The 24,268-nt window shown below is 56.3% G+C and overlaps 9 protein-coding genes across 9 annotated transcripts; 5 read left to right on the forward strand and 4 right to left on the reverse strand.

Annotated features, from left to right (window-relative positions):
- Nucleotides 1-348: 348 nt before the first annotated feature.
- N657DRAFT_656172 (YjeF N-terminal domain-like protein) lies at nt 349-2,764 on the forward strand (the record flags this gene model as incomplete). Its single annotated transcript, XM_062794672.1, has 2 exons — nt 349-466; nt 531-2,764. The coding sequence occupies 2 exons, from the start codon at nt 349-351 to the stop codon at nt 2,762-2,764; spliced, it is 2,352 nt and encodes a 783-aa protein (XP_062647609.1).
- A 1,282-nt stretch (nt 2,765-4,046) lies between these two features.
- Nucleotides 4,047-4,439, forward strand: N657DRAFT_680958 (uncharacterized protein; the record flags this gene model as incomplete). The annotated part of the gene is made up of 3 exons (XM_062796337.1): nt 4,047-4,096; nt 4,189-4,313; nt 4,375-4,439. The coding sequence occupies 3 exons, from the start codon at nt 4,047-4,049 to the stop codon at nt 4,437-4,439; spliced, it is 240 nt and encodes a 79-aa protein (XP_062647610.1).
- A 191-nt stretch (nt 4,440-4,630) lies between these two features.
- On the forward strand, nt 4,631-5,067 carry N657DRAFT_430024 (uncharacterized protein). The gene has a single exon (XM_062787335.1). It carries the CDS (start codon nt 4,685-4,687, stop codon nt 4,925-4,927), a length of 243 nt encoding a protein of 80 aa, XP_062647611.1. The 5' UTR covers nt 4,631-4,684; the 3' UTR covers nt 4,928-5,067.
- N657DRAFT_645438 (uncharacterized protein) lies at nt 4,806-6,367 on the reverse strand. Its single transcript, XM_062792947.1, has one exon. The coding sequence runs from the start codon at nt 6,271-6,273 to the stop codon at nt 5,209-5,211; it is 1,065 nt and encodes a 354-aa protein (XP_062647612.1). The 5' UTR covers nt 6,274-6,367; the 3' UTR covers nt 4,806-5,208.
- A 309-nt stretch (nt 6,368-6,676) lies between these two features.
- Nucleotides 6,677-9,354, reverse strand: N657DRAFT_645439 (methionyl-tRNA synthetase). The gene is made up of 8 exons (XM_062792948.1): nt 9,156-9,354; nt 8,663-9,046; nt 8,304-8,607; nt 8,164-8,238; nt 7,986-8,112; nt 7,700-7,933; nt 7,415-7,642; nt 6,677-7,360 (listed from the first exon to the last, which is right to left on the reverse strand). Exons 1-8 carry the CDS (start codon nt 9,273-9,275, stop codon nt 6,778-6,780), a joined length of 2,055 nt encoding a protein of 684 aa, XP_062647613.1. The 5' UTR covers nt 9,276-9,354; the 3' UTR covers nt 6,677-6,777.
- A 3,403-nt stretch (nt 9,355-12,757) lies between these two features.
- On the forward strand, nt 12,758-14,047 carry N657DRAFT_430123 (PRTase-like protein). The gene is made up of 4 exons (XM_062787336.1): nt 12,758-12,789; nt 13,049-13,282; nt 13,342-13,441; nt 13,525-14,047. The coding sequence occupies exons 2-4, from the start codon at nt 13,103-13,105 to the stop codon at nt 13,932-13,934; spliced, it is 690 nt and encodes a 229-aa protein (XP_062647614.1). The 5' UTR covers nt 12,758-12,789; nt 13,049-13,102; the 3' UTR covers nt 13,935-14,047.
- Nucleotides 13,908-17,388, reverse strand: N657DRAFT_618985 (ATP-dependent DNA ligase). The gene is made up of 2 exons (XM_062790554.1): nt 17,162-17,388; nt 13,908-17,109 (listed from the first exon to the last, which is right to left on the reverse strand). Exons 1-2 carry the CDS (start codon nt 17,263-17,265, stop codon nt 14,160-14,162), a joined length of 3,054 nt encoding a protein of 1,017 aa, XP_062647615.1. The 5' UTR covers nt 17,266-17,388; the 3' UTR covers nt 13,908-14,159.
- Nucleotides 17,389-17,487: 99 nt separating this feature from the next.
- N657DRAFT_645444 (uncharacterized protein) lies at nt 17,488-21,203 on the reverse strand. The gene is made up of 5 exons (XM_062792949.1): nt 20,649-21,203; nt 20,258-20,585; nt 19,694-20,196; nt 17,873-19,642; nt 17,488-17,729 (listed from the first exon to the last, which is right to left on the reverse strand). Exons 1-4 carry the CDS (start codon nt 20,760-20,762, stop codon nt 17,930-17,932), a joined length of 2,658 nt encoding a protein of 885 aa, XP_062647616.1. The 5' UTR covers nt 20,763-21,203; the 3' UTR covers nt 17,488-17,729; nt 17,873-17,929.
- An 884-nt stretch (nt 21,204-22,087) lies between these two features.
- N657DRAFT_430177 (uncharacterized protein) lies at nt 22,088-22,535 on the forward strand. The gene has a single exon (XM_062787337.1). The coding sequence runs from the start codon at nt 22,131-22,133 to the stop codon at nt 22,434-22,436; it is 306 nt and encodes a 101-aa protein (XP_062647617.1). The 5' UTR covers nt 22,088-22,130; the 3' UTR covers nt 22,437-22,535.
- The last annotated feature ends 1,733 nt before the right edge of the window (nt 22,536-24,268 follow it).

Raw genomic sequence — 24,268 nt, forward strand, 5'->3', positions numbered from 1 at the left:
CTACGTGTAGGCAGTCGTCGGGTCTTTGGCGCACCTAGGCCGGACTATCCGATACCGACTAGGTTATCTTTATCGATAAGCAGAAGAATGAAGCTGCAAGTTGTGACAGCCGATTGAATCAACGAACGTCGACGACCCCACCGTAATCTGCCGTCTCGCCTCGCGCCTGGCAATTTCCCCAGACGAAGCCTTGCAGTCGGGCTGTTCCTGGGCAGCTTTCGTCGTTTGGCGCAGGATCGGCATTTTAACGCCATCATCTGAATTCACATCGGCGACTGGGCGCTCGCTTCTCGCTTCGAGGCGGTTCACCAACTCCAAATTCCCGCCACGCCACTTGAATCCGTCGCCATGGCGTCCGAATTCATTGGCCTGCAGATGCTGGTGACGGTCCGCGGTGATCCGCCCCGGCGGCTCAAGGGGACCATCAGTGCTGTCGAAGCCGGCGCCGGTCTGACGCTCAGCAACGGTGAGTTCCGCCTCGGAACTGCCCATGACTTTGATACCTTTACTGACCTGCCGCCAACGAACAGTCTGGGTTCTCGGAACCAATGAATGGAAACCCCGCCTCACCATCCCTTCAACAGACATCTCCGATCTCTCCGAGGTCCCTGCTGCCCCTCCGCCGCAAGCCGTCCAGGCCGCCCCTCCCGTTCCGCAGCAGCCACCGTCTCAGCCTGCCGTGTTCGTGGACCCCGCTATTCTGGCTGTGGGAAAGCCTCCCGCCACGGTATCCTCAAGTCGTGTTCCCGAACTCCATCCGCTGCCTAATACGAGCGAGAAGCGAGACCCAGGGCCAGTCGTTATTCCTTCGGTGCAAATCGCCGGTACATCCCGCGAGGTGACGCCTACAAATGTGACCGCCTCTTTGAAGGGACTGAAGCTTGGAACCGGCGGTGTAACAGCTGAGTCGGCCGAGGAAGAAGGCGCTGAAATTGCCCTCGACTACGGCGAAGTGGTTGGCCAGAAGAAGAAGCGACGACAACGAAAAGCTGGGAACCCAAAGACAGTGGCGCTGGAGGACTTTGAGACGTCACCCGCCCCTGCAGTGAAAACAACGGGCGGAGGAAAGGGCTGGAGGCAGACGCCAATACTGCAAAGCACAGCAGCCTTCCAACCTTTCAACTCACTTAAACGAAACCGCAAGGGCCGGCCGGCCGTCGACAACGGGTGGGCCTCCGAGGACGTTACTGACGTCCAGGAGATGGGCGACTTCGACTTCGAGGGCAGTCTAGCCAAGTTTGACAAGCACAACCTGTTTGAGCAGATGAGGAAGGATGACTTGATTGACGAGGCTGAGCGCCTGGTGTCTCACAACCGGGTACCGCGCCCGAAGCCGGGGACCGCGGGCGGCAAGAACCTGCACCACTCCGAAAATGTCCTCGACATGCCGCCGACCATTCTCAAGCCAGCTAAGGATAGGCCAGTTGCCAAGGAGACGCCCAATGACTTCTGGAACAGCGAAGCTGACGATGGGCTACCAAACAACAGCGAGCGGTTGAGCGGGAGAGACCTAGGGATGGGAAGCAGACAGAGCTCTCGCCGTGGCGAGAGCAAAGGCGCAGGCGGCAGGCGTTCACAGTCGCGCAAAGCTAACGAAACGGCCAGGACAGGGTCTGGCCCCAGCAGAGTCAACTCTGGTGTAAGCCACTACCGTACCCAGTCTCTCAAGGGGAGTCGGCCGAGTAGTCGACTTTCGTCGCGCACTGCGACCGCTGACAAGAAGAAGCAGCTCCCGACGCCAGCCGCTCCGCAGGCTCTCTACCTGCTGCCGTCAAACCGGCGGGTCGAGCCTGTCTCGGCGCTGCAGATGTTCAACCTCGAGAACATTGCTCATAACGAGATCGGTCTGACCGAGGAGATGATGACGGAGAACGCAGGCCGCGGCATCGCCGAGGTGACACTAATTGCTCTCTCTGACCCAGCCATCAAGGTCCGTCATGCAGGCAACGTCGACCAGACGACGGGCAGCCCGGCGCCGCAGACCGTCGTCGTCCTGGCCGGCAACAACAAGTCCGGCTGCCGCGCCATCGCCGCCGCCCGCCACCTACGCAACAAGGGCATCAACGTGCTGGTGTGCGTGGTCGGTCTGGAGCGCGGCGAGCGCGATCTGTTTGAGGACGTCCAGCAGCAGGTCCGCCTCTACCGCAACCTCGGCGGCCGCGTCTTCACCAAGGGCGACTTCTTCGAGCACATCCGCAAGATCAGCATCCCCATGCTAACCATCGACACGCCGCGCGCCTCGCTCAGCAGCCTGGCCAACCCGGCGCCCGTCATGCTCATCATTGACGCGCTGCTCGGGCTGGCCGTCTCGTTCGAGGAACTCCGAAACGGCGACCAGGCGACCGTCTACGAGCTGATCGAGTGGGCCAACCGTAACGAGGCGTTTGTCATGGCCGTCGACGTGCCGTCGGGCGTGGATCCCACCTCGGGAAAGGTCTGCGTCGTGGATGGGAATAGGTTGTATGTCAAGCCGCGGTATGTGGTGGCTGTGGGCGCGCCCAAACGCGGACTGCTGGAGGCCATGATTGCCGCGGACAATGGGGATGGGGATACCGTGCTTGACGGCAATGGGGAGGCGGCGCCGGTGCTGGATGATGCGGTGCTCGAGTGGAAGCTGTTTTTGGTGGATATGGGACTGGGCCAGGCGGTGTGGAAGAAGGCTGGGACCAAGATGAGGAAGGGGGTTGATTTTGATGAGAGATGGGTGCTGGAGATGAGGTATAGGGGGTTGCCGAGCGAGGGGGCTGAGGAGGAGGTTGTTTGAGCTCCTGATTCGGAGGGCTTTGGGAAATTGGGCGTGTATGACTCTGTTGCTTGTTGTGTGTGGGTTGGCCGACTCCATGGGTATTTGCATACTGGGCGGTGTTTATTCCTTCATTCATATGTTTTGGCTGGCATCAAGCACGGCGTTGGGTGTTCTTGCCAGTTCTGGGCTTGGCTTTGCACAGAGCGGGTTGCGTTTTCGGAGGATAGAAGACATGGTCATCTTCATTGCCTGGGGGGCTGAAGCTATACGTCGGGTTTTCAAGCGGAGGGAAAGCTTGTGTCGTTTAAGAGTGGATTCAGGAAACTGCAAATGAGGGACGGACAACAAATTGCTCCCTATTATTCACCTCCGAGGCTCAGACACTGTGTCGCTGATTATAACTAGCTGAGCGCTGACATTTCAACCAAACTCAGAGCGACATGGAAGCCAACATTACCCCCGCACAACTCCTTTGCTGATCCTGCGAGATACGCTGCCTTTGGCCCCTTTGTGGTGATAATCAGCGCATACGCTATCAGCAGGGGAAGCGAAAAGGTGTGAGACGGCCGACCAGGTACGCATGCTTCGACGGTTTGACCCCACTCCCTAACTATGGCCAACGGCTTGCAGTGAGCTTGTCAAGACCCAGTAAGTGGTTGTAGCTGAGCGATTGCCGTTTCGGGAGTAACAGCGTTATTGTGCAGTTTTGTCAGTCAGGAGATGTTGATATGTCAAGGTACCGAAGGTAGGCAACAGGACAGAGTGTAAGCGCTAACGGGGCTGAGAGCCTGAGACCCTATGGAGAGCTCCGACTTGGAGAGATGTCCGCCGGTCAGCTTGACATTCAAGTTATCTTGGTCGTCACAAGATGCGGTCTGTGAATCGGACGCTGAACTGGGAGTCGGGCCTCGGGGTATATATCGCAGAGGACTTCCGCGCTGGCTGTCTGGAACTCTCTCCATTTACATGCACTCTGCCAGTAGCTTCGCTCTTTCTCTCATCAATATCCAGCCTGCACAAATTCACCATTCCGCCGATGAAGCTTTCACTCGGCCTTTCACTGGGCATTGCCCTCCTCGCCGAGGTTGCCACGGCTGCTGGCGGCTTCTACCAGTCCTGTAAAAGCAATGTATGTATCGAGGGATGCTCCCGCATCTTCATCCTTACTTGATTCTCGGTTCCATGCTGTGTGAGGCTGACATTATTACGTCCACAAATCACAGTGGTATATGGACGGTTAGCAAACTGGTTGCTGATTGCAAACGGTGGAATGGCCAGTACAGGGAGGACCTGGCAGGACATGAACCTGTGCATCACCAACTCGTACGGCACGCTGAGGCCCGCTAATGAGTACGCAGATTAAAAACTACCTTACCTCGATCTGACCCCTCGTCTGAACCGGGCTAACTTCTCAAACTCTGCCTAGTGGGTGATTTATGGAGTCTTGTTGGGGGTTGCCAGCAGGGCGAGGGCCTCATCACGGACCCCGAGCCCCCGACCAGTTGCAACACATGCATGTGCAGGACTGGCAATGGGCAGGAAGAGGAATCGAGCTCGTTGAATCTGAGTAGGTCGGCATGCCAACCTGTTACTTGCGTCATCTGAATGCTGCTGACAGGGTCTCTCAGATCCGTTCGTCGAGAACCTTGACGGGTACCTGTGGTGCTTCGGCCATCGCAGCGAACAATTATAGGTAGCCATGGCTAGCGGTTGATGTGGTGCATCCATCGTGTTAAAGTAGGAATAGACTCATCGTTCCGAGCGCATGTGCGTCTCTGTCACGGTGCTTGAGTGAATTGAACTTTACCTCGGCCAACTTCAGGAGCGTTAAGCGCGTTGACGGACTGTGGGCACAAACAATTTGCCCAAATATCTAAAGTCTCCAAAGACGCGGCAGCAAACAAACTGCGTAGCTTCCGCTCATACTCCCCCTGCTGCATGACCTTGTCGCAGCTCCTTCCAGGACTCCGAGAGCATCCTGCCTCAGCAACGTGTTCGATGACGATATATCCTACCGCGAGTAGATGCCGTCGGGGATGGGCAAAGTTTTTGGCCGCTCGAAGAGAAGTAGCCGGCTACGAAACCCGTGTTTTACTTCGCGGAGACGGCGGGGCTTCGACTCGCCTTGTGAATCGTGATATCTCGGTACGAAAACTCCTTCCCAAAGCCCCGGATTGGTGACCACCGCTCTTGACTGTTAGGCCACTTGGCGGTGGTCATTGTCCTTGGAATTTCGAATCGCCTAACTACCACCTACATGAACCTACATGAAGAATTGCTGGCGCACACAGCTTGAGAATCTATCCGATCTGTAGGGCCTGGCTAACCCTCGTTCCCGGTGAGGCTGTGGGTGTATATTTCATGTTGTCTGAGCCAACGACAGGATGCGGCATCAGCATTTTGTTGTAATTGTACCGAATCCAGAGCCTTGACAACATCTCCTATGCACGTCAAACCCCCTCTCAACCCCCATTCTCTGCCCCTTCCCCGTCCCCATCAACCCAAACCACCACATTTCCAGGCACATCCCTCTCCATAAAAAACCGCCTGACCTCCTCATCCGAGTAGCGCATACTAAAATGCATCAGCACAAACACCGTCCCGGGCCAGCGCCTCACGACCGCCTCCAGATCCGCCCAGAGCGTGTGCCTGGTCCGCTCCGCCTGCGCCCTGTGCTCGTCCAACAGGAAACTGCACTCGGTAATCACCACCTTGACGCCGCCCTGTGCCAGCCACTCGGGCGCCGCAGCCAGCGTCGCGGCCGTCGTGTCGCCCAGAAAGGCAAACACGGGCGTCGACACGGGCGCCGTAATTTCGACGCCCTGGTCCTCGCGCAGGGCGCGGAGCTGCGGGCCCGCCAGCGAGCGGTACTCGGGCTTAAGCTTGTGGGTTACCGCGCAGAAGAGGTAGCCTAGGCAAGGGACCGTGTGGTCGCACGCAAACGCGGTGGCCGTGTAGGACTGGGGAGGGGGCAGGCGCCGGAGGGGCACCGTGGTACCGGGCTGGAGGGGATGGGTTGTGTGCGTTCGGAGGAGGGGGTGCACTTTTGGCGGGTTGGGGACATCCTTCTGGTTTCCGTTTGAGCGGTCGGATGATGGTGCTTCTGACGCGCCTTCGTTTGGGTCTGAGTCCGAGGTGTCGTAAGAGTGGTAAGGGGATTTGCTCGCGGGCGGCCAGATGCCCCCGCCCTCGTTGAGCATCGTTTTGGCGTTGAGGTAGTTGTTGAGGGCGTCATTCATCTCTGCGGGGCAGTAGATGTCTGGCGGATCACTGCGTTTGATAAACGTGGGCGTGAGCAGGGTGTGATCGCTATGTCCGTGGGTGAGAAAGATGTGTTTGGGACGGAGCGTGTTGAAACACAGGCCGGCGTCGAGCAGCAGGTTGAGCTGCGGGATGATGAATGACGTGTGCCATGCTGCGCGAGACCGCCCCGTGAGCGTGAGGTTATGGTAGGGTTTTGGGAAGCGCCATTCTAGAATATCCGACCGTGGAGAATCCGAGTAACGGGTTGGGAAGGTTGGCGCCATCTCAACCAGGTTGCCGTCTCAGGGGTGATGTTGAAGGTTGAGTTTGAGTCCTGCTGACTCGAGCCAGATTTTGAAGCCCAACCGAAATACTCGGGTCAGCTAGCAGAATGAATAGGGAACCGAGACCGTTCATTTAGTTAGCGGCAAAATATCGGCTCTCGCTCTGGAGGACAATTTGGTCGCCCACTCCCTGCCTCAACATTGCGAGCCACACTGCCACCACAAACTTCTGCCATTCAAAGTCCGCCACGACCATTGAAGTGCTGGCCGAGCTGACTCACCGGAGATGGCTCTCTGGCACTGCTTTCTCCCGTTTTTGGCTACGATCACCCACAGCGCTCGTCTGAAGCGGCTTGTATTTCAAAGGTATTCGATATCAAAGACGCGCAATGAGTTCGTAGGGGTGGGAGAACGGGCTGAGATTCCAAAACAGCACGCTAGCAAATGATGCGAGTCTAATCTAAAAACATCAACTCAACCCTCTATGCATTGCGTCATTGCTTGCTATTCTCTAGCCTTAGCAGCGCGGTCGACCGATTCGGACCCTTTCGCCGTGCCATCGGCAACTGGAGCAGTCACCGCAGGGTGGATAGGCAAGGTGGTAGTAGTCGACCCCTCCGCCGCTTGTGACGCCTGAGCTGCAACCGCCTTCTTGAGCTTCTTCTTCTCCTTCTCCTTTTCTCGCGCCGCCTTTTTCGCAGCCGCTTTCTCCGCCTCCAGCTCCTTCTGCTTGCGAAGCTCCTCGCCGCCGTACGCATCGCGCCACTCCTCAATCTTCGCGGCGGGGATGGTCGAGAAGAGGAGCTCAGGCGTTCCAATCGTGTGGCCCGGCTTAAGGGCGTCCGCCTCCCAGTGATCTGGAATGTGCGCGGGAGCCTTCTGATCCTCTTCACTAGCCCCCTTGACTCCGAGCTGCTTGAGAATGGACTGGGCTTTAGCCGGCATATAAGGCGATAGGATGTTGGCCAAAAGGTGGATGTGATTCAGAGCAAGGCCGATGACAGCGCGGCAGCGATCCGGTTCCTCAGCAATGAGCTGGTTGCTGAGCTTGTTGTCCTGTAATAGCTTATTACCCAGCGCAGAAATGCTGGTATTGACGTCAGTCCAGGGGCTCGTTTACGCAACGCAGGAGGGAAAGTACCTCATGACGGCGGTTAACCCTGCCCTCAACTTCAAAGCCTTGAGGTCCGCGATGTACTCCTGCAAGTGCTTGTTCACCTCTTTCTTATGTTGCTGGAGGGCCGGAAACTTGGAGGCATCATACTCGGGTACCACGCCGTCCAACTTGGCTTGGCAGAACTTGACGATGCGCTGGCACAGATTTCCCAGATTCTTGAGCAGGTCGTTGTTGTTGGCATCGACAAATTCTCTGTTGAGGGCCGGTCAGTCAATGCGGACAAACACACGTGGGATGCATTCGACTTACTCCCATTTGAATTCCGAGTCGCTGGTTTCTGGCCGCCTCGACAAGAGGTAGTACCTCCAGACATCGGGATCGATGCCGGTGTCGCGGGCATTGTTGCCAAACACACCGATGCCCTTAGACTTGCTGAATTTGCCACCCTCGTAGTTGAGATACTCAGTTGTGGACAGGTGCTTGACCTTTGTCCAGTTTTGCCTAGTGCCGAGCTGGGAGGCCGGGAAGATGATGGTGTGGAAACTGAAATGGGTGTTAGTTGCGGCCGAAACTAACCCTGCGGGTAAACACTTACGGAACATTGTCCTTCCCCATGAATTGGTAGAGTGAGACTTCGTCAGGGTTCTTCCACCACTTTTCCCAGTTCGTACCCTCCGAGTTACCGGCATCCGTGTAGGTTTTGGTAATCGAGGGATACCCAACTAGTCAGGTCAGCATTGCGGAATGGCATGGCAGAGGACAGGTTGACATACTGCAGGCATCGAACCAGACGTAAAAGACCTTCTTGGCGTAGTCCTTGTCCGACAGACCGTCGAGGCCGGTGGGAACTGCACGATGCGAGGTTAAGGGCTTGCTCGTCAAACACGGAGACCGTGGATGGTTGTCAACATACTCGGGACACCCCACTTGAGGTCTCTTGTGATGCCGCGCGGCTTCAGGCCCTGGTCGAGCCAGGAGTGGGTGATGGACACGCAGTTCGCACTCCAGCCCTTCTCGGCCTCGGCAAGCCACTCCTTGATCTCATCCTGCAGGGCATCCAGGCGGAGGTAGAGATGCTTGGTCTGGCGCCGTTCGGGAGTGGTGCCGTCGAGCTTGCAACGGGGATTGATCAGCCAACCAGTCGCCTTGGTCTCTTGATTTCCAGAGGCGTCCAAGTCCGGCTCCAGAGGATCGAGGAGGTTGCCACATGCGTCACACTGGGAATTGAATTAGCGGGAGGTAGTTAATGCTGGTCGATGGAGGAAATCAAACCTGGTCACCGCGAGCACCCTTGTCGTGGCAGAGACTGCATTCGCCCTCAACATAGCGGTCGGCCAGGAAGGAGTCGTGCGTGGGGCAGTAGGCTTGGGTGGTCTCGCGCTGCTCGATGAAGCCGTTATTCCACAGACGGGTGAATATGTCCTGGACGATCTCGGTGTGCTCGGGCGTGGGCGTGCGGCCGAAGACGTCGAAATCGATCCTGAACCAGTCGTAGATGTCCTTGTGGATCGCGTGATACTTGGCGCAAAGTGTCGCCGGATCCACCCCCTCGGACAGGGCCTTCGTCTCTGTCGCGGTGCCGTACTGGTCAGAACCGCAGACATAAACCGTTGAGAGACCCCTTGCGCGGCAGAACCGCGCAAATACGTCAGCGGACTGCAAAGGACTTATTAGCGACTGAGATTCGTGGATGGCTCGCCCGGCCTGCTGAAACAGGGGTGCTCTCGTGGGGTTGATGTGAGCGAAGCGACAGGGTGAAAATTACCAAGACACTGCCGATGATGTTTCCGAGATGTGGCACGTTGTTGACGTAGGGAAGAGCACTGGTAATGAGAATATTCTCCTTGCCGGGCAAGGGAAGCGTGGGTTTCCGTGGTGCGCCCATCTTTACAGTTTATGCTTCGTGATCGAGTTGTGAATCGAGGGGGGTTTCTCTCTGGCTGACCTGGGCCAAATTCAGGTCGCACTGCCGCTTGAGAGGGCGATGGTGGTGGGGTGAGTCATGGCAACTAAAACCGGCTAAACTCCGGACGGGAAATCTTCGATATAGGGTCCCTGTCTCTCATTCTGTCAGCGTCAGCTGAACAGTGACTATCCTTAGTCCGTAGTACCTTAAAAAGATCCTTAGCGAGCTTAAGTCTAGACTCGGAGGAGCAGCACTCCCCGACCTACCAACTCCTTCACCTGTTCAATGAGCTCATTAACCATGGTTCGCTATGGTGGAATGAAGTACACTCTTCCATCGTGTTGAGCACCGTCTACATCTCAAAGACATGTCTTGCCGCTTTGATTTCCATCTTTTTTATCGTCATTCTCCCCGTCTTCGCCCCATCAACCTTTCGCCCGCGCAAGAGTGCTGCTCCGTCTTTTGAGCGGATTCGAAGCTTCTCCTGGTGCTCTGACCGTCTTTGCTCAGATGGTAGGTGCTGGTGGCTCCAGCTCTCGCAAATATTTTCAGGTTCACCTTCCCGTGTCGAACACAGTCACCTCTGACTCCCGTCTCTCACCTAGCACCTCCTGAAAGATCTCGTACCAGCCCTACTCTTACCATCAGTGTGTTGGAAAGTCGTGGCACTGGAAATTCGGAAGCTCGGCTGCCGATGCCCTACTGTTAGATCGACAGGCGATCAGGGAGATAGAGCTAAGCGAATGTAAGGGGTAATCAAGTGCTGGGTAACGAGCTATCCTATAGGTTCTAGACGGCTCCGACCGGGTTTGAGGAGAGAAGAGGGCTAAGGAACTATCTTCATTCATCACCACCTTCAATCAATCACTTCTGGGTCGCTCACGAGGAACCAAAACCTACTAGTTATTGTAAGCTCTCATCTGAGTGATAACCGTGGATACGTGGCTGTTTGTCATTCCAACAGGAGGATGCGCTGCGGGTGAAAGTGTCAATATAAGGCGCGTCGGTCGTGAAATGATATATGAGCATTCCCATCAAGGTCGTTTCCGAGCCGCTGCTGCGCCTCCAAGTAGACTGGGAGTGAGTGGAGCAAGTGTGTCAAACAACCCCTTGACGATCGAAAGCCAGCATAACATTCAATCCTGGTCCTCCTAACTTTGTTCCTGGGTCGAATTGGAGTTGAGGGGCTAGCGCGTTGGTTAATGTTTTCCTTATGTTCCCGTGTCTCGATCCTTTCACGTCTTTCGTCGATCTTGTATCACCATCAAATCAGGATAGCGCTGTCAGCTCCCGCTATAATTCCTAGTCATTAGGTCTGCGTGCAGGCATAACGGCTTTATTTCGTTGCAAGAAACAGCTGTCGACAATCCTCAGGCGTGCTATTGCCAGACGCAGCACTCCCTGATGATTCAACCACAGGCCGCCCTTTCATACTCACCGCTCCATCGCAGGCCCCCCATAACCGCAACAACCACCACCAACCCTCCCAGCACGCTCGCCCCGCCATACACATAAGCATGCCGCCTCCTCAACGCAGCCAGCTCCCGAACCCAAGTCGACACGGTCGTCAAGCACCCACAGAACCCGTCCTGCACGCCCGCCAGTACCTGACACCCCACCACCGGCGCCTTCCCGCCCACCCCTGAGTGCGCCACGTCCCACGCCAGCGCCATCACCCCCGTCCCCGCCAGGTTGACCACAAACGTCCCAACGGGAAACGCCGCGACCTGCCCATTGAGCCTCAGGCTGAAATAGAACCGCGCAAGACACCCCATCGGCGCAAAGACCAGGGCGAGCAAGACCTTCCCCCGCCAGTCGTCGTGGGTCCGAGGGGGTAGAACGGACAGGAGCACCGCGCCGAGCCAGCAGCCCCATCCGAGCAGCACGGCGAGCCGGTCCAGCATCCTGCGCAGGCGGCGCGGGAGGGCGGGGGTTAGCGGAGAGAGGGTGATGGCGCAGTGCGCGCCGAGGAAGAGGGCGGAGAGGGACATCGAGACGGTGATGATAGGGACGGAGAGAAGGGCCAGGAAGGAGTGGCCGCCGTTTCGGGACGGGTGTTGTGTTGTGCTGGTGGAAGGGAGCTCGTTAGACAGGGCGAGGAACATGTCGCGGATGAAGGAGGAGAAGGAGGTGAAGGAGCCGCAGAAGCCTGTTGCGAGGCCAATGTAGAGCGGGATGGTCTTCTTGAGGGCCGTGTGGGCAGCTTTGGCTGTGCCGGTGCCATGCCCTTGGGCGGTGGATGGGGACGGCGGTTGTTCGTCCAGGGATTCATTGCGAAAAAGCATGCGGTCTTCGGAGAGGAAGCCCATGAACAGACTGCCGGCGAAATTGGGCCATATCGAGGAGAAGATGATGGGTGTGCCCGGGTAGGTTGTAAGGGCTTGTAGGCCGAGCCGGGCGAGAGTGCCGAGGATAGAGAAGAGGATCAAGTAGGAGACGGTATAGAGCTGGGTTGTGAACCGAGAGACGTTGTAGTTTGCCTTTTCTAACTTCTCCTCGTCTGGTTGGCGGCCTTCCGAACGGGACAGCCGTCTTGGTAGTCTTTGCTCACAGGCGGTTTTCTGCTCCTGGCCCCTGACCTGCTCCAGGCTTCGGAAGCGTCGGACTGGCTCTTCATGTGGGTTTTGCACAGGCGGGACGTCCAGTGCTTCGTCCAAGCCGACGTAGGTGTCTGGGATGTCATAGTCGGCGCGAGAAGCGGCGGATGGCCGGCAAGGATGGGAGTGGTGTCGCGGGGACTCAAGCGGCAAGGTCAGGGCATGATGGGCAGCGGGTCGGTTGATGGGGTTCAAAGAGTCGTCAATGTTGCGATACAAGTCTTGAGCATTGTATGCCCAGGATGAGGATGAGCCGTGAGAGCCATGCTGTGCGCCAGGAGACGCTGTCTTTTCCAGATGGCCGGACTGTTCCATAGTGATTTATGATGTGCTCAACTGTGTGAGCCGAGTGACTCGGATTCTGTCGATCCCATCCGCAGCCCTTCTGTCCCCCGTCTTTTTTTGGCAGTTCATGGAGGACATGGCAAAGTTATGAGTGCATACGACTACCGAGTGCCTCACGGCTGAGTGAGCACCCATGTCGTTGTCCTATTTGGCATCCAACGTTTTGAAGCCCAGTGCTAAAGGAGCCAGTTAAGACAATCCAGGGTGGAGTCGCGTTGGTACGTGCCTTATCTGCTCTGTGGAGTTGCTGCAAGCTTATCGAACATCTGGATCCCCAACGTCGACTCCAAGCCCCGCTTTCCGCTCACCGTCATCTGGTCACACGGACACAAAGGCACAAAGAACCTGGAATGCATTGCAGGTCCAGCTCGACTGCTCAAGATGGCCAACCCAACCGGCATCGTTCTGGACTTCACAATGGTCCTTCAACTGATAGGTGTTGTGGCACCATCGTTGACTGATAAAGGAGGGCCAAACAAGGCCGCGGTGCTCTGTACGGATATGGAGGTCTCGACTTGTCTGCTCGACCCTCCGTAGGCAAGCCAGGTCAGGTACTGTTATAGCGCCTTGATGTCTCGGACTACGCTTGGAATGGTATGCCAGCCCAGGCACGGCTGCTACCCGGCTTGACTCCGGAGATTCAAGCTTCCACATGAGGGCCCCTGCAGATATCGGTTTACGTATCAAGTACAAGTGCAAGTCGATAACGTCTAAGTCGGAGTTCACCGTCCTGTCATTCGCCCATCGGACTCTAACGACACCGCAACCAAAACGCTTGGTCAAGTTTTATTCTTCCTGACGAGCCCCTAGACAGTCTATTCTTATCCCTGTGGTAAAGCCTCCTCGGACACCGTCGCCATCGCTATGTCGAACTTGCCGTCCAACGTCCATGTCTCGCAGCACCCGTGCCTGCTCGCCAAGCTCAGCCAGCTCCGATCACAAAACACACCGGCCCGTGATGTCAAGACATTGATACACGACATCGCCCTGATCGTGGGCTGCGAGGCGCTGGCCAAGGGCCTCAAGACTGTCCCAGGCTCAACAGTTCGTACTGCCCGGCGTCTCACTTTGTCAACCAGACCCAGGTCTCATCAAAACTACAGGACCAAACACCCCTCGGTTTCGACTACCAAACCCACCAAATCCTCCCTGACACCATCTCCCTCGTTCCCATCCTACGTTCCGGCTTGGGCATGGTCGCAGGTAAAGCACCACTCCTTTCCCCCAGATTCCGCTTTCTCTTGCACCCAAGCATTGGGCTGACCACCCTTCAAACCTTCACTCAGCAATCCAAACCCTCCTTCCGAACCCCGTCCCCATCCATCACCTCGGCCTGTACCGCGAGCCCACGACACTTCTCCCGGTCGAGTACTACAACAACCTGCCGAACCACGTGTCCGGGTCCGGGTCGGGCGGCTCCAACGCCTCGAGCCTGGCCATCATCCTCGACCCGGTCATCGCCACGGGCGGGACCTGCGCGGCCGCCATCCAGACGCTGCGCGAGTGGGGCACCCAGCGCATCATTGTGATTTCGGTGCTCGGCGCCGCCGCCGGCGTTCAGGCGGCCGCCGGCGAGTGGCCTGAGGCCGTCGAGATTTGGCTGGCCGGCGTGGACGAAGAGCTGACGGATCGCGGGATGCTCAAGCCTGGTTTGGGGGATGTTGGAGATAGGCTTTTCTTGACTATTGGCAAGTAGTATACTCTTTACTCTTGGTAGGCAGCAGTGACTAGATCGAAAAGATGAACTTTGCCTGAGGTGCATGTCGGCGTTCTTGGCCGACGCCGCGACAAGTCTGACCTACAGTGAGACAGGCCCCCTTGTTCAAGAAATAGGACGAATGTCCCTGATACTCTCATCAACTGCAGCGCCAAGGCTATTGGGCATTGCCTTCTCATCCTTCCATCGTAGTGTACACTTCCGTCAAGTTGGGGCACATTCTTCCTCATCCACCAATGTACCCTCCTTCCAGCAATCCTCAACCCATCTCGCCGAGACAATCCTGGGCACCGCCCTCCTCGAGCTGACCTTGTACCTCACATCTGCCGCAACCACCTTTTCAGACGCTGCCGTGTCCTCCTTCCCGCCGACGACAACCACATGTGTGATCCTATTATTGTTGATATTATCCACCACCTCACCATTCCCAAACCGTACATAACTCTTCAGCCTGAGGGCCGTTGTTGAAGGCAGGCGCTCGCCGAGCGCAAAGTAGACTCGACATCTCCTGAACATAAAGCTCTTCAACGATTCCAAGTCATTGCCGTGCTCCTCAAGCTGGTCCAAAACCCTACCGGCGTCAAACGGCCGTCCTTCGCCGTCAGGCATATCCATCCTGTCCAATATCTCTCTCAGCTCGTCGACACCCGCGTCCCGTGCATAGCTGTCCCCGTACTGATCCGTGCTCTCCTCCGCGACCTTCTTCATTCCCTCGGTCGCATGGAAGAGATGGCTCTCCTCAAAGGGGAGAAGATACCCTTCTCCCCCGTTTTGCTCCAAGCAGTCAAACACCCACTTGGGCCGCACAATGTCGGCATCGCCCGTCCTCTTGAGGCTCGCCACCTTGACGACATTCTTGTCTGCCAAGAGGATCATTCCCGATCCCTTATCCACCGTCTGGTGAATGCGCCCGCCATTATCCTTGATCAACTTCTCCAACGCCGGCTTGGACATCTTCTTGGGATGGACGGCCTCCGACAAGACACAGAAATTCAGCCCTTGGAACAGCTCGGTCCGGGGCTTCTTCGCAGCCGCGAACTCGGCCGTCGCGTCCGCGGGATCTGCAGCGCCGGCGATGACCAGCTCCCTCTTCTGGCGCTTCGCCGGCTTCCGCTTGCGGTTCTCCATCTCCATGGCCTTGCGCTCCTTCTCCTCCTGCTTGACCTTGGTCCGCAGGGCCTCCACCTCGTCCACGTCCATGCCCGCGTCCCACGCCTTGTCGAGCCGCAGCTTGCGGAACCGAGGAAACCGCAGCGTCCAGCCCATGGCAAACTGGTCCGACGGCGCAAACGAGGCCGCCTTGATCGAGATGACGATCGACTCGCTCGGGCGGATCCACACGTCGGGCCGCTCGTACTGCAGCCTCTCCCCGCCACCGAGCTCGATGAACTCGGACGGCGGGTTGGCGCCGTCCCAGTCCTTCCACTTGCCCTCCGTGAGGTGCCGGATCTCGCTGTAGTCCTCGGCCTTGAACCCGCCGCCGACCTTGCAGAAGCTGAGGCACTTCTCCCTGCTGGCGGCGGCGCCCGACCTGACAAAGTTCTCGCTGACGCGCACCCCACAGAGGAAGGTGGACAGCGTGCCGCCGCGCCGGCCCGAGCCGTAGTAGCCGCCCACGACGACGCAGTCGAGCGACTCACCAAACTCGGACATGTACTCGGGCTTGACCTTGATCCAGTCGTTGTTGCGGCTGTTGAGCTGGTACCGCGAGCGCGGGTTCTTGAGGACGAGGCCCTCGGAGGCTTCGGCGACGACCTTGCGGAGGAATGGCTCGATTGCGTCGGCCGAGGTGGCGGATTCGTAAGGGTGAATTTCAAGGCGGCGCGGTTCACCTTTAACAGCGCGCTCGAGAGCCCGGTGGCGGTCCGCGAGGGTATATTCGGTCAGGGACTTGTCGTTGAGAAGGAGGATGTCGAAGACGCGGTAGAGGGGTCGTGGACCGGTTTGGAAGGGATTCTTCTGCTGTTCTTTAGCGGCCGTCTTGAGAGTTCCAAAAGGCACAATTTTGTCGACCTCGGGGTCCCAGGTGATCATCTCGCCGTCGAGAATTAGGTTGCGGACGCCACTGTCGAAGGCGTTCTTGAGGTGCCGGGTGAGCGCTGAACCATCATCTTCCAGCCCGCTCCCATACAGGTATGTATAATCCTTGGCCTTGCGCGACCAGAACGCAAACCTGTACCCTCCCGGCACGGTATCATCCTCCTGCATGTGCACCTGCATTCGCTCGCCATCCAGCTTCTCCTCGATCCAAAACTCGGGTTCGTCTTCTGTGACGCCCAAGTTGGTGACCAACTTTGTAAACGTCGTCGTCATCTGGAACTGCGCCAGCTGAGGCTGGAAGCACGACATGAGCGTCACTCCCGTCTCCTGCTGCTCCAACCGAAACTCGGGATCGTACAACTCCCAACACACCCGCCTCAAGCTCGACGACACGCTAAACAGCGCCTCGGCATCCGGATGCCACAACCCCAGAAACGTCCTCTCGGTCGCGCCCACCTTCATATCCTTGAGTATGATTCTCACCAACCACATCAGCTCCTCGGCATTCATGCCCTGGTAAAACTCCTCAAAGATCGGCAGCTGCTCCGCCTCACCACTCGCTCCCGCCAGCCGATCCAGCATAACATTCACCTCCCCAATAGTAAACTCCCCCGGCTCAGTCCGCATCTGCCGCTTCCCAACAATCTCAAAACACCGCCCCGCAAAATCCCCCGCGCTCCTCGTGCTCCCGAACCGGCCACCCATGCCTCCGCCCCCTCCCCCTTGGCCAGGCAGCTTCCAGTGCATGAGCGCGTACCCGTCCTCCGAGTTGCGGTCAATCTTCATGACCTTGACGAGCAGCTTGCCGATGGTGTTCTCCTTCAGGCCGTACACGCCGCGGTCGCGGTCCTTGTCCGGCAGTATGAGGCGCATGGCCGGGTAAAAGTCCGGGCCGACCCCAGCGCGCCAACGGGCCATGTAGCGCTCGATGATGTGGCGGCGCTGTTCGTGGTAGGAGAGTTTGGAGGGGGCGGCGCCGGCGCCGCGGCGGCCGCGGAGGGCAGGGCCTGGGCCGGAGCTGGTGGGTTTGCATTCTATGAGCGGGTTGAAGAGGGATTGGTAAAGATCCGAGAAGGGGGGTGTTTTGGAGTGGTTGCGCGGGCGGTTGGGGAAGCTGGATCAAATGTTAGCGGTTGGTTGATGAAGAGGGACACGGGTAACATTACTGCTCGTCCAGCTCCTCGAGGCTGAGCGGGCCGCTGCCGTATTGTTTCTCATCTTCCTCGATCGCGTCGACGTCAGGCGACTCGGCGCGCTTCGTTCTGCTCATGTTAAAGTCGACAATCCAACAGAGAGATGAGCGGTGATGGCGAATGAGGCGATTTGACTGGGCTTTGAGGGAGCATCAGAAACAGTGATGAAACCAAACCGGATCGTGAGATTGGCAGAGTGGCATGGTTTAAATGGATGAGAAGTTGATTGAGCAACGACAGGAGGTAGTCGCCTGTTTCGTGCATTAACTTCCAGGCAGCAAGGGCATATACAACCCTAACCCCAGGCTGAGTCGACGTCACTCAAGTACCCTATCCCGAAGAGCTTTGTTCATCCCTCCTTCTCGTCGACTTGGAACTCGGCATGGCATGCTTCCAGGTATTGAGTGATGTTTTAATTTGGCTCCCGAGAACAGTACACAAATTCACAGGAATGTGGCATTATTGTAAAGCATGGGTCTGTGTTACACAATGCAACCGACCTCATAATGGAAGATGGTATGAAACTAATCAGACAGAACCCCTGAAGAACAGCGCAAGAGAGTCAGCAGTCTAGTATCTCCCCAATTCCCTCCCACTTAGACATCCTATTAAACCATTCACAACTGTCTCGGCTCAACCGGGGTATAAAACTCATCGCATTCCTCCATGCAACTCTCCACTTACAGGGTATTATATTCCACATCCTCGTCATTTCCCTCTCACAAGTGCCCCTGACCCATTCTAATAAGCAGACGGAGCAGCCGGGTCAAAGGCAGGCAGATGATGCTTGGCGCCGCCGTTCACCGTGTTGTTCCCATTCAGAGGAGCGCCGGTGTGATGGGCGCCCATGGGATCAAGAGCGCTCCCGTTGACGGCGCCGCCATTGCCGTTGGCATGATGGCCAATCATCGGAGCACCACCGGGGCCCGTAAGAGGGCCATTATCCTGACGACGCTCGCCAGGCTGGGCAGTCCGGTGTGGTTTGCGCACGACCTTGGGCGCGGGCGGGATGTCAGAGCTCTTTGCGGCAGACCCGATCGAAAAGACGGGGCTCTCCCACTTGTCGCCCTTGCGGGCGAGCTCCTTGTACTCGGTGGCCTTGGTGCTAATGCCGCCGGGCAGGTGGATGTTGGGGAACATGCTGTCCTCCTTGGTGATGGCGTAGTTAACCTTCTTGTCGGCCGCAACCTCCTGGGCCTTCTGCTTGCCCTGCAGCATGCGTTTCTGCGCGGCGGTGAGGTAGCGGTTGTAGATGTTGGGGATGTGGTCGGGGTCCTCGCGGGCTTGCTCTAGGGCACGGTCGGCTTCCTGCTTGATTTCAAAGAGATAGGAATCCACCTTCGCGGCCTGGTCTTTGATAGCCTTTTCCAACGCCTTCTCCAAGCCGGGGCGCAGGACCTTGAGCATGATTGGCTTGAACAGTCCGAACAGCATCTTGTGCTTGGACTTGACGAGCTTGATGTTGAAATTTTTGACGGAGACGTCCACCTTGTCAATCTTGAAGAAAGAGTTTCTGTCCTTCTTGTCTGGCGTAGACAGCTTCAAGCGGAAAGTGAAACCGTCGCCAGCCAGCAGAAAATCGGCCACGCCCTGGTCCGTGATGGCAGGGAAGCCTTGCTTGCGCTTGATGTAGTAGCTGACATCACGAAGGTCCATCTGGATCCCGGCCACTTTGACATCAACCGAGTGCTTGCTGCTGCTGGCGACCTTCTTGCGGCCGAAGCGCATGTAATTCTCGCTAGCAATTTCCAAGACGTTGGGCATGAAGTTGTCGCTCTCGAGAACAAGGTTCTCAATGACGACGTCGGCCTGGTGATCCGAGTATTCGATCCGCGGAACGGGAATGTAAGCCACGTTCTCGAAAACTGCGGGCAGAATCACATCCGTCAGGTCTTTGATGAGATGGGGCTTGAAGGTCGGTTTCCCGTTCTCGTCGTTGCCGAGGTCGTTGAACAGCTTGGTCAGGGAGGCGGCGAAGGCCTTGTTTTGCGGATCTTGGTCGAACTGATCGGCCAAGAACTTAATCTCGTCGACGACACGGTCGGTGTGGCCACGATACTTGTCGCGGAGAAGGTAGTTGCCTTCTTCGTACAGACGGTTCCACTGGGCGTCAGACTCGTCGTCCAGGATGTACCCCTGCTCCTGCAGGCAACGGCGGATGTACTGGTTGAGCGCCTTGAACCAGTTCTTGAGCTGAGGGTCACGGTCCGCATCATCGTAAATGGTGTGGATAGAGTCCCACAGGTCATCAGTGGAGGTACCATTCGCAAAGCGCTCAATCAAGGTTTTGAGATCGGACTCGGCCTGCGCCAGACCAGAACGAGCCTCCTTAACTGTACCCGTGCCGCCTCTGGCCAGCCGGTTTGCGTGGTCACCGTACTCCTCGGCGAGGTCCAGGAGGGTCTGGACCGCCTGGTGATAGTCAGGGTGTTGCTGGCACTCGAGAACCATTTTCTTTAACGGATGTTAGCCTTTGTCAGCCTAAACATGCTGGAATCAACGTACCTTGAGGCGCCAGACGGCCTGGTCACGGCGTTCTTGGGGAACCCTGCGGTTGAAGTAATTCTTCACTCGCTCTCGATACTCATCGCGCCTAGCCCGAGCTTTTTCCTTGGTGTCGTCGTCAACGTTCTCCTTCACGTTACCCTTCACAGCGTCCTTGGCAGCCACAGCACCTCCGAGAGCATCAACCCCCGAGGATGCACCAGTCTGGTTATCGCGGGCTGCAGTAGACGCCAGATCCCTGGGATCCGATGAACCCGCGGGGTGTGCAGTCGACGCCCCTTCGGTACCAGCAGCCTTCACGTCCTCCTTCGGGTTGCTCTTGTAGTAGTCGTGGAACTTGTCCTTCATCGACTCCTTCGAGAGGTCAGGAGCATCATGCCAAGTGTTGTCCTGGGCGGGAAGGTCAATCTGCTCGAGATCTTCCGGCTTCGGCCTGACGCGTCCAGCCGCGTTGGTCGCGGCGTCGGCAGCTATATCCCGGAGGAGGATGGTTGCATCCTTGACTGCGTGTGGTTAGCACGTTGACTGCGGGTAGATAATTGGCATCGAGCAAGGGCCACATACGCAGCTTTCGGAATTGCCCGTTGGAAATGATCAGAGTGCCCAGCGTACGGAGTCCATCCAGAGCCTGGTCGCGGTGCTGCTGCGCCTGCTCCTTGTTGACGGGAGCACCAGGAGTCGAGACAGCCTTGGGGTCAAACTGCTGGGTCTGCCAGATGAAGTCCTGCAGCAGGTTGCCATCATTCTTGGATAGCAGGAGATGCTTAGCCTGAGTCACCACCTCCTTGACGTCGGCAACAAGTGTCTGTCCCTCAGAAGACAGCCTCTGAGGAGGGCTGGAGAGCGCCCGGGACTCAAGGAAGCTGTTGAGGGCTACATCGATTTGATCGTTCTGTGTGACACCTGTCAGTATGAGTGGCGAGCGAGTGCCTGTGGCAGAAGAATCTGTGCATACCGATGGAACTTTGCCAGACTGGAAGGCGCTGATGATTCCGTAAATCTGAAGCTTACGGTTGACATCGGCTTCCCTCTTCTTGATGTCTGTTGGTTTGTTGACGTTCGCTGCCATTCTGAGTTTCCGGTGGTTTGTGTGTTTTGGGCGATGGATTGGTGGCTGGTTGTTATGGTGGTGCTGATTACGAGCCCTTGCAGGTAAATGCGCTTGAAGTTTCGGGTATCACAAAAAGGGAAACGAGTTTTGGGGTATCGAATTGCTGTGACAACTTTGGTACTGAAAGAGAAAGAGTTTCAAAAATCACGGTGTTGGTTGTGATAGACCAGGTTGCTGAGTGACGTTTATTATAGCATGGCCGGGAAGGAAGCAGGTTGTTTCACAAGCAACCAAGAGAGTGACGCGACATTGCGTAGCACCTGTGAAGTATTCAAGTGCGTCATAGGGAAGTACCAAAGGCCAAAGAAAAATTCCGGCTTTCCAAACCGAGAAAGCTGAAGATTGGCTAGTCTTGTCTTCCCTTCCTCAAAGGGTGCAAGCCATCGGCGGCAAGGTAGTTTGATGTCCACGAAAGCAGGAAGCAGGGAGGCGAAGACGGGGGTGCTGCGTCACAGGCCCAGTCCCGGCATGGTCATTATTACGGGCAGCAACAGCTCACCTCGGCCCAATTCTCGTAGCATGGTTGTTGACATATGAGTCCAGTGTCCATACCTTGAATCAAGAACCGAGACCCGGGCTGAGGAGGGTCATGTTTGCTGCCGTGGACCCTGATGTATGCACAAGTGGAGTAAGCTGTACTGGATGTGCATAAACTGTACACGCTCCAAAGTTGTTCGCCAGAAAAACAACTAAACGAAACTAAGCAGACGCTCGAGGCGTGTTTGAGTAACTTTGTTCAGCTTCAAATCCATGACGTCAGGAATTTGATTGACGTACCCCACATCTCGGGCTTGCCGATCACACAACTGGACAGAGCGCAGCAACTTACTGTGTACACAGCTGCTCCTGTTCAACATGCGAGGCAGTGGCAGGAAGTGGCGTATGGTGATTTCTGGGAACGAAACGCAGTTTGTCTCAGCTTGCTCCTTGATGAGTTCCGTAGACCGAACGCTTCCATTGTTCTTCTTTGAGGCCGGAGGGCAAAGAGAGAGGGTTAGGGTACTTTCACATCTCTAGAGGCAACCGAATGGAAGAAACATCGCCCCTTTTATAAGGCAGTTGCCGTTCTAAGATCGCGGGAAGCGAAGCAGCGCCAGCCCATCGAGGCCTATGCACAAACTGCGGTTTTATCTAGGTTTACGTATCTACCAATGTGACAGCGCCTGCCGCCGGAGTGCATATGGCGGAACTCCCACTGAGTGTGCCCGACCTGCTCTGGCATTTGACCTCTCCATCGCGAGACCTTTTCATTTTCTCTTCCTTTTCTCCCCATCTTGTGATTAGCAGAATCGAGTTGCATCGGCAGTGCCCGCGCGCCTCGCCTAGATGTACGCTGTCTTTCACAACCGATTTAATTTCTCAATATCTTTCTCTTCTATATTTGTTTTCTGTTTCTATTGCTCATCTTATTTAACATATGTTATCAACAAATTGTCACGGGTGGGCGCAACTGACCACTGCGTAACACCCTCAAAAGAGGGACCGTGGTTTGAACTGTCCAGTCGAACCAGGAGTTCCGCACATAAACCTCACAGTGTCACTACCCGTGACACAAGTCGCGTATATCAGCAAATTGTACACTCTCCATTGAGTTACCCTATAGCAACTATCCCTAATTATCATATACTCTAGCCGACGGCCGAGGCGGAAAGAAGACAGCAGGGAGCATCATCCACGCGGCCTGCGACAGGATACACAGAAGATACAACCGGAGAACAGACAACAGGGGCCGACCGCGAGCTTTTGGGCCGCAGGAGCCTACAGCGGTAGAACAAGCCGCCAGTGTAATTGCAGTTTGGACAGGGGGAACGGCCGACACAGACAGGGTTATGCAGGAGGCTTGGAAGGAGAGGTGGCTGAAGGAACGAGACGGCCGGGCAGCCACGAGGCCAGCCGACGACTTCGACCACCAGCAGGAGACCCTGTTCAAAGATGAGACTCTAAGGAGGCACGAGGGCCTGAGCAAGGCGAAGAGTTCACTGCTGATCCAAATCCGAACTGGGGCTATAGGCCTGCGGGACTTCCTCTTCAAAAGTGGTGTCCCGGAGGTCTTGACACCCAGCTGCGAATGTGGAGAAGGGCGAGAGACTGTCGAACACCTGGTGATTGGTGTCTGGCGCCACCATTAGCTCGAAGATGGGAGAGGACCCAGGTTCGAACGCGTAGGGACTTTGACTCTGTTCTCAGGGAATGAGTCTTACAGCTGCACGGCTGACAGGAGGATCCTTGGCTGGCTGATGGATTCGGGGAGGCTGCCGATGTACAATCTGGCTAGAAGGCTGGAGCTGGAGCTCACGGTCTGATATTCCCCCCCCCCCCCCCCCCACCTTCGAAGGCCAGGAGGCCTTCTCCCTTTGTACCCGCAGGCTCACTCACTGACCGTTTCCTTGATTGCCAATACGGGTTTTTCATCCGACCTGCAAGGGTGCGGTTTTCCTGTATAGTAATAGCTGAAAATCTGGCACGCCCTAGGGTATAGCGGTGTAGAAATAATCATAATAATTATCATGTAACTAATAACTAATATTAGGAACTAATAATGATTCCATTAGATACAGCTGAATAGATAACTCTATAACCTCCTGGCAAGTAAGTATATTACAGCTAGGCTTGCCGCACATATTGTAATACTGAACCGTCATATGACTCTGCCTATACTACTACTGTCCAGCTATATTTCTTATACTTTCCCTCTACACTCTGCCTTTTGGTCTGGAACGCTTTATATATCTTGCACAGTAAGTAATTGTCACGGGTGGGCGCAACTGACTGCTCAGTAATGCCCTCAAAAGAGGGACCGTAGTTCGAACTGTCTAGTCGAACTAGGAGTTTGCGCACATGAACCTCATACTGTCACGACCCGTGACACTACTTCCCCTCCAGGTGCCGCTTCGCCTCGCAAGATCAAGACGTGTCGCGCTCCGCGCTCGGATTATAGCTCTGCGTCGAAGTGTGTCATATTCTCCCCCGAAAAGCCTCCCCCGACTTTTCCCCTCGAGCGTCGCTTGGATCTCACCTTGTGCCACGGCTCCCACTACAAGCCCTTCACTTGGGTTACTGGCAGGCGAGACATTGTGGATTTTATGGCGAAGGGACATGACTCGCAACAGAGGAAGGATATCTGGAGACGGGAGACTCAGATTGGACCTTGGAACTTTCCTCTCCTAAGGATCAGTCAGTTGGTCAGTGGTGCACACACAATACAGTCGTCTTGCCTGCTTCTCGTTGTGGATTTGGTGCATCTTCCTTGGCGAACCTGTGTGTCACCTTACAAAAGGAATGTCTGGACTTATTAGACTTAACGTTCCTGGGAAACGAACGATAGGAACGGGCAGCATTCTCAGCGATCCCTTAAAGGAACAATAGAAACCAGCGCTTCATTCAGTTCAATCAGATCAGATTAGACACCCAAACTTGGTTGATTGACAATCCCGAGCTTTGAGTCTGATTAAACTGATCTGTCT

This window comes from Parathielavia appendiculata, assembly GCF_033297405.1.
Source record: "Parathielavia appendiculata strain CBS 731.68 unplaced genomic scaffold N657scaffold_6, whole genome shotgun sequence".
Lineage (NCBI taxonomy): Eukaryota > Fungi > Ascomycota > Sordariomycetes > Sordariales > Chaetomiaceae > Parathielavia > Parathielavia appendiculata.

What these genes read in the sequence shown, in the direction of transcription:
- N657DRAFT_645444 (XM_062792949.1), bottom strand. Translation starts at nt 20,762, where the DNA reads ATGGCAGCGAACGTCAACAAACCAACAGACATCAAGAAGAGGGAAGCC. An exon ending in AGTCTGGCAAAGTTCCATCG is followed by an intron (nt 20,586 to 20,648) that starts GTATGCACAGAT and finishes GGTGTCACACAG; the next exon opens with AACGATCAAATCGATGTAGC. An exon ending in CGGGCAATTCCGAAAGCTGC is followed by an intron (nt 20,197 to 20,257) that starts GTATGTGGCCCT and finishes AACCACACGCAG; the next exon opens with TCAAGGATGCAACCATCCTC.
- N657DRAFT_430123 (XM_062787336.1), top strand. Translation starts at nt 13,103, where the DNA reads ATGTCGAACTTGCCGTCCAACGTCCATGTCTCGCAGCACCCGTGCCTG. An exon ending in AGACTGTCCCAGGCTCAACA is followed by an intron (nt 13,283 to 13,341) that starts GTTCGTACTGCC and finishes TCAAAACTACAG; the next exon opens with GACCAAACACCCCTCGGTTT. An exon ending in CGGCTTGGGCATGGTCGCAG is followed by an intron (nt 13,442 to 13,524) that starts GTAAAGCACCAC and finishes ACCTTCACTCAG; the next exon opens with CAATCCAAACCCTCCTTCCG.
- N657DRAFT_645439 (XM_062792948.1), bottom strand. Translation starts at nt 9,275, where the DNA reads ATGGGCGCACCACGGAAACCCACGCTTCCCTTGCCCGGCAAGGAGAAT. An exon ending in ACATCATCGGCAGTGTCTTG is followed by an intron (nt 9,047 to 9,155) that starts GTAATTTTCACC and finishes AGTCCTTTGCAG; the next exon opens with TCCGCTGACGTATTTGCGCG. An exon ending in ATGGGGAAGGACAATGTTCC is followed by an intron (nt 7,934 to 7,985) that starts GTAAGTGTTTAC and finishes CACCCATTTCAG; the next exon opens with TTTCCACACCATCATCTTCC.
- N657DRAFT_430177 (XM_062787337.1), top strand. Translation starts at nt 22,131, where the DNA reads ATGTACGCTGTCTTTCACAACCGATTTAATTTCTCAATATCTTTCTCT.
- N657DRAFT_645438 (XM_062792947.1), bottom strand. Translation starts at nt 6,273, where the DNA reads ATGGCGCCAACCTTCCCAACCCGTTACTCGGATTCTCCACGGTCGGAT.
- N657DRAFT_430024 (XM_062787335.1), top strand. Translation starts at nt 4,685, where the DNA reads ATGACCTTGTCGCAGCTCCTTCCAGGACTCCGAGAGCATCCTGCCTCA.
- N657DRAFT_618985 (XM_062790554.1), bottom strand. Translation starts at nt 17,265, where the DNA reads ATGAGCAGAACGAAGCGCGCCGAGTCGCCTGACGTCGACGCGATCGAG. An exon ending in CTCGAGGAGCTGGACGAGCA is followed by an intron (nt 17,110 to 17,161) that starts GTAATGTTACCC and finishes CATTTGATCCAG; the next exon opens with CTTCCCCAACCGCCCGCGCA.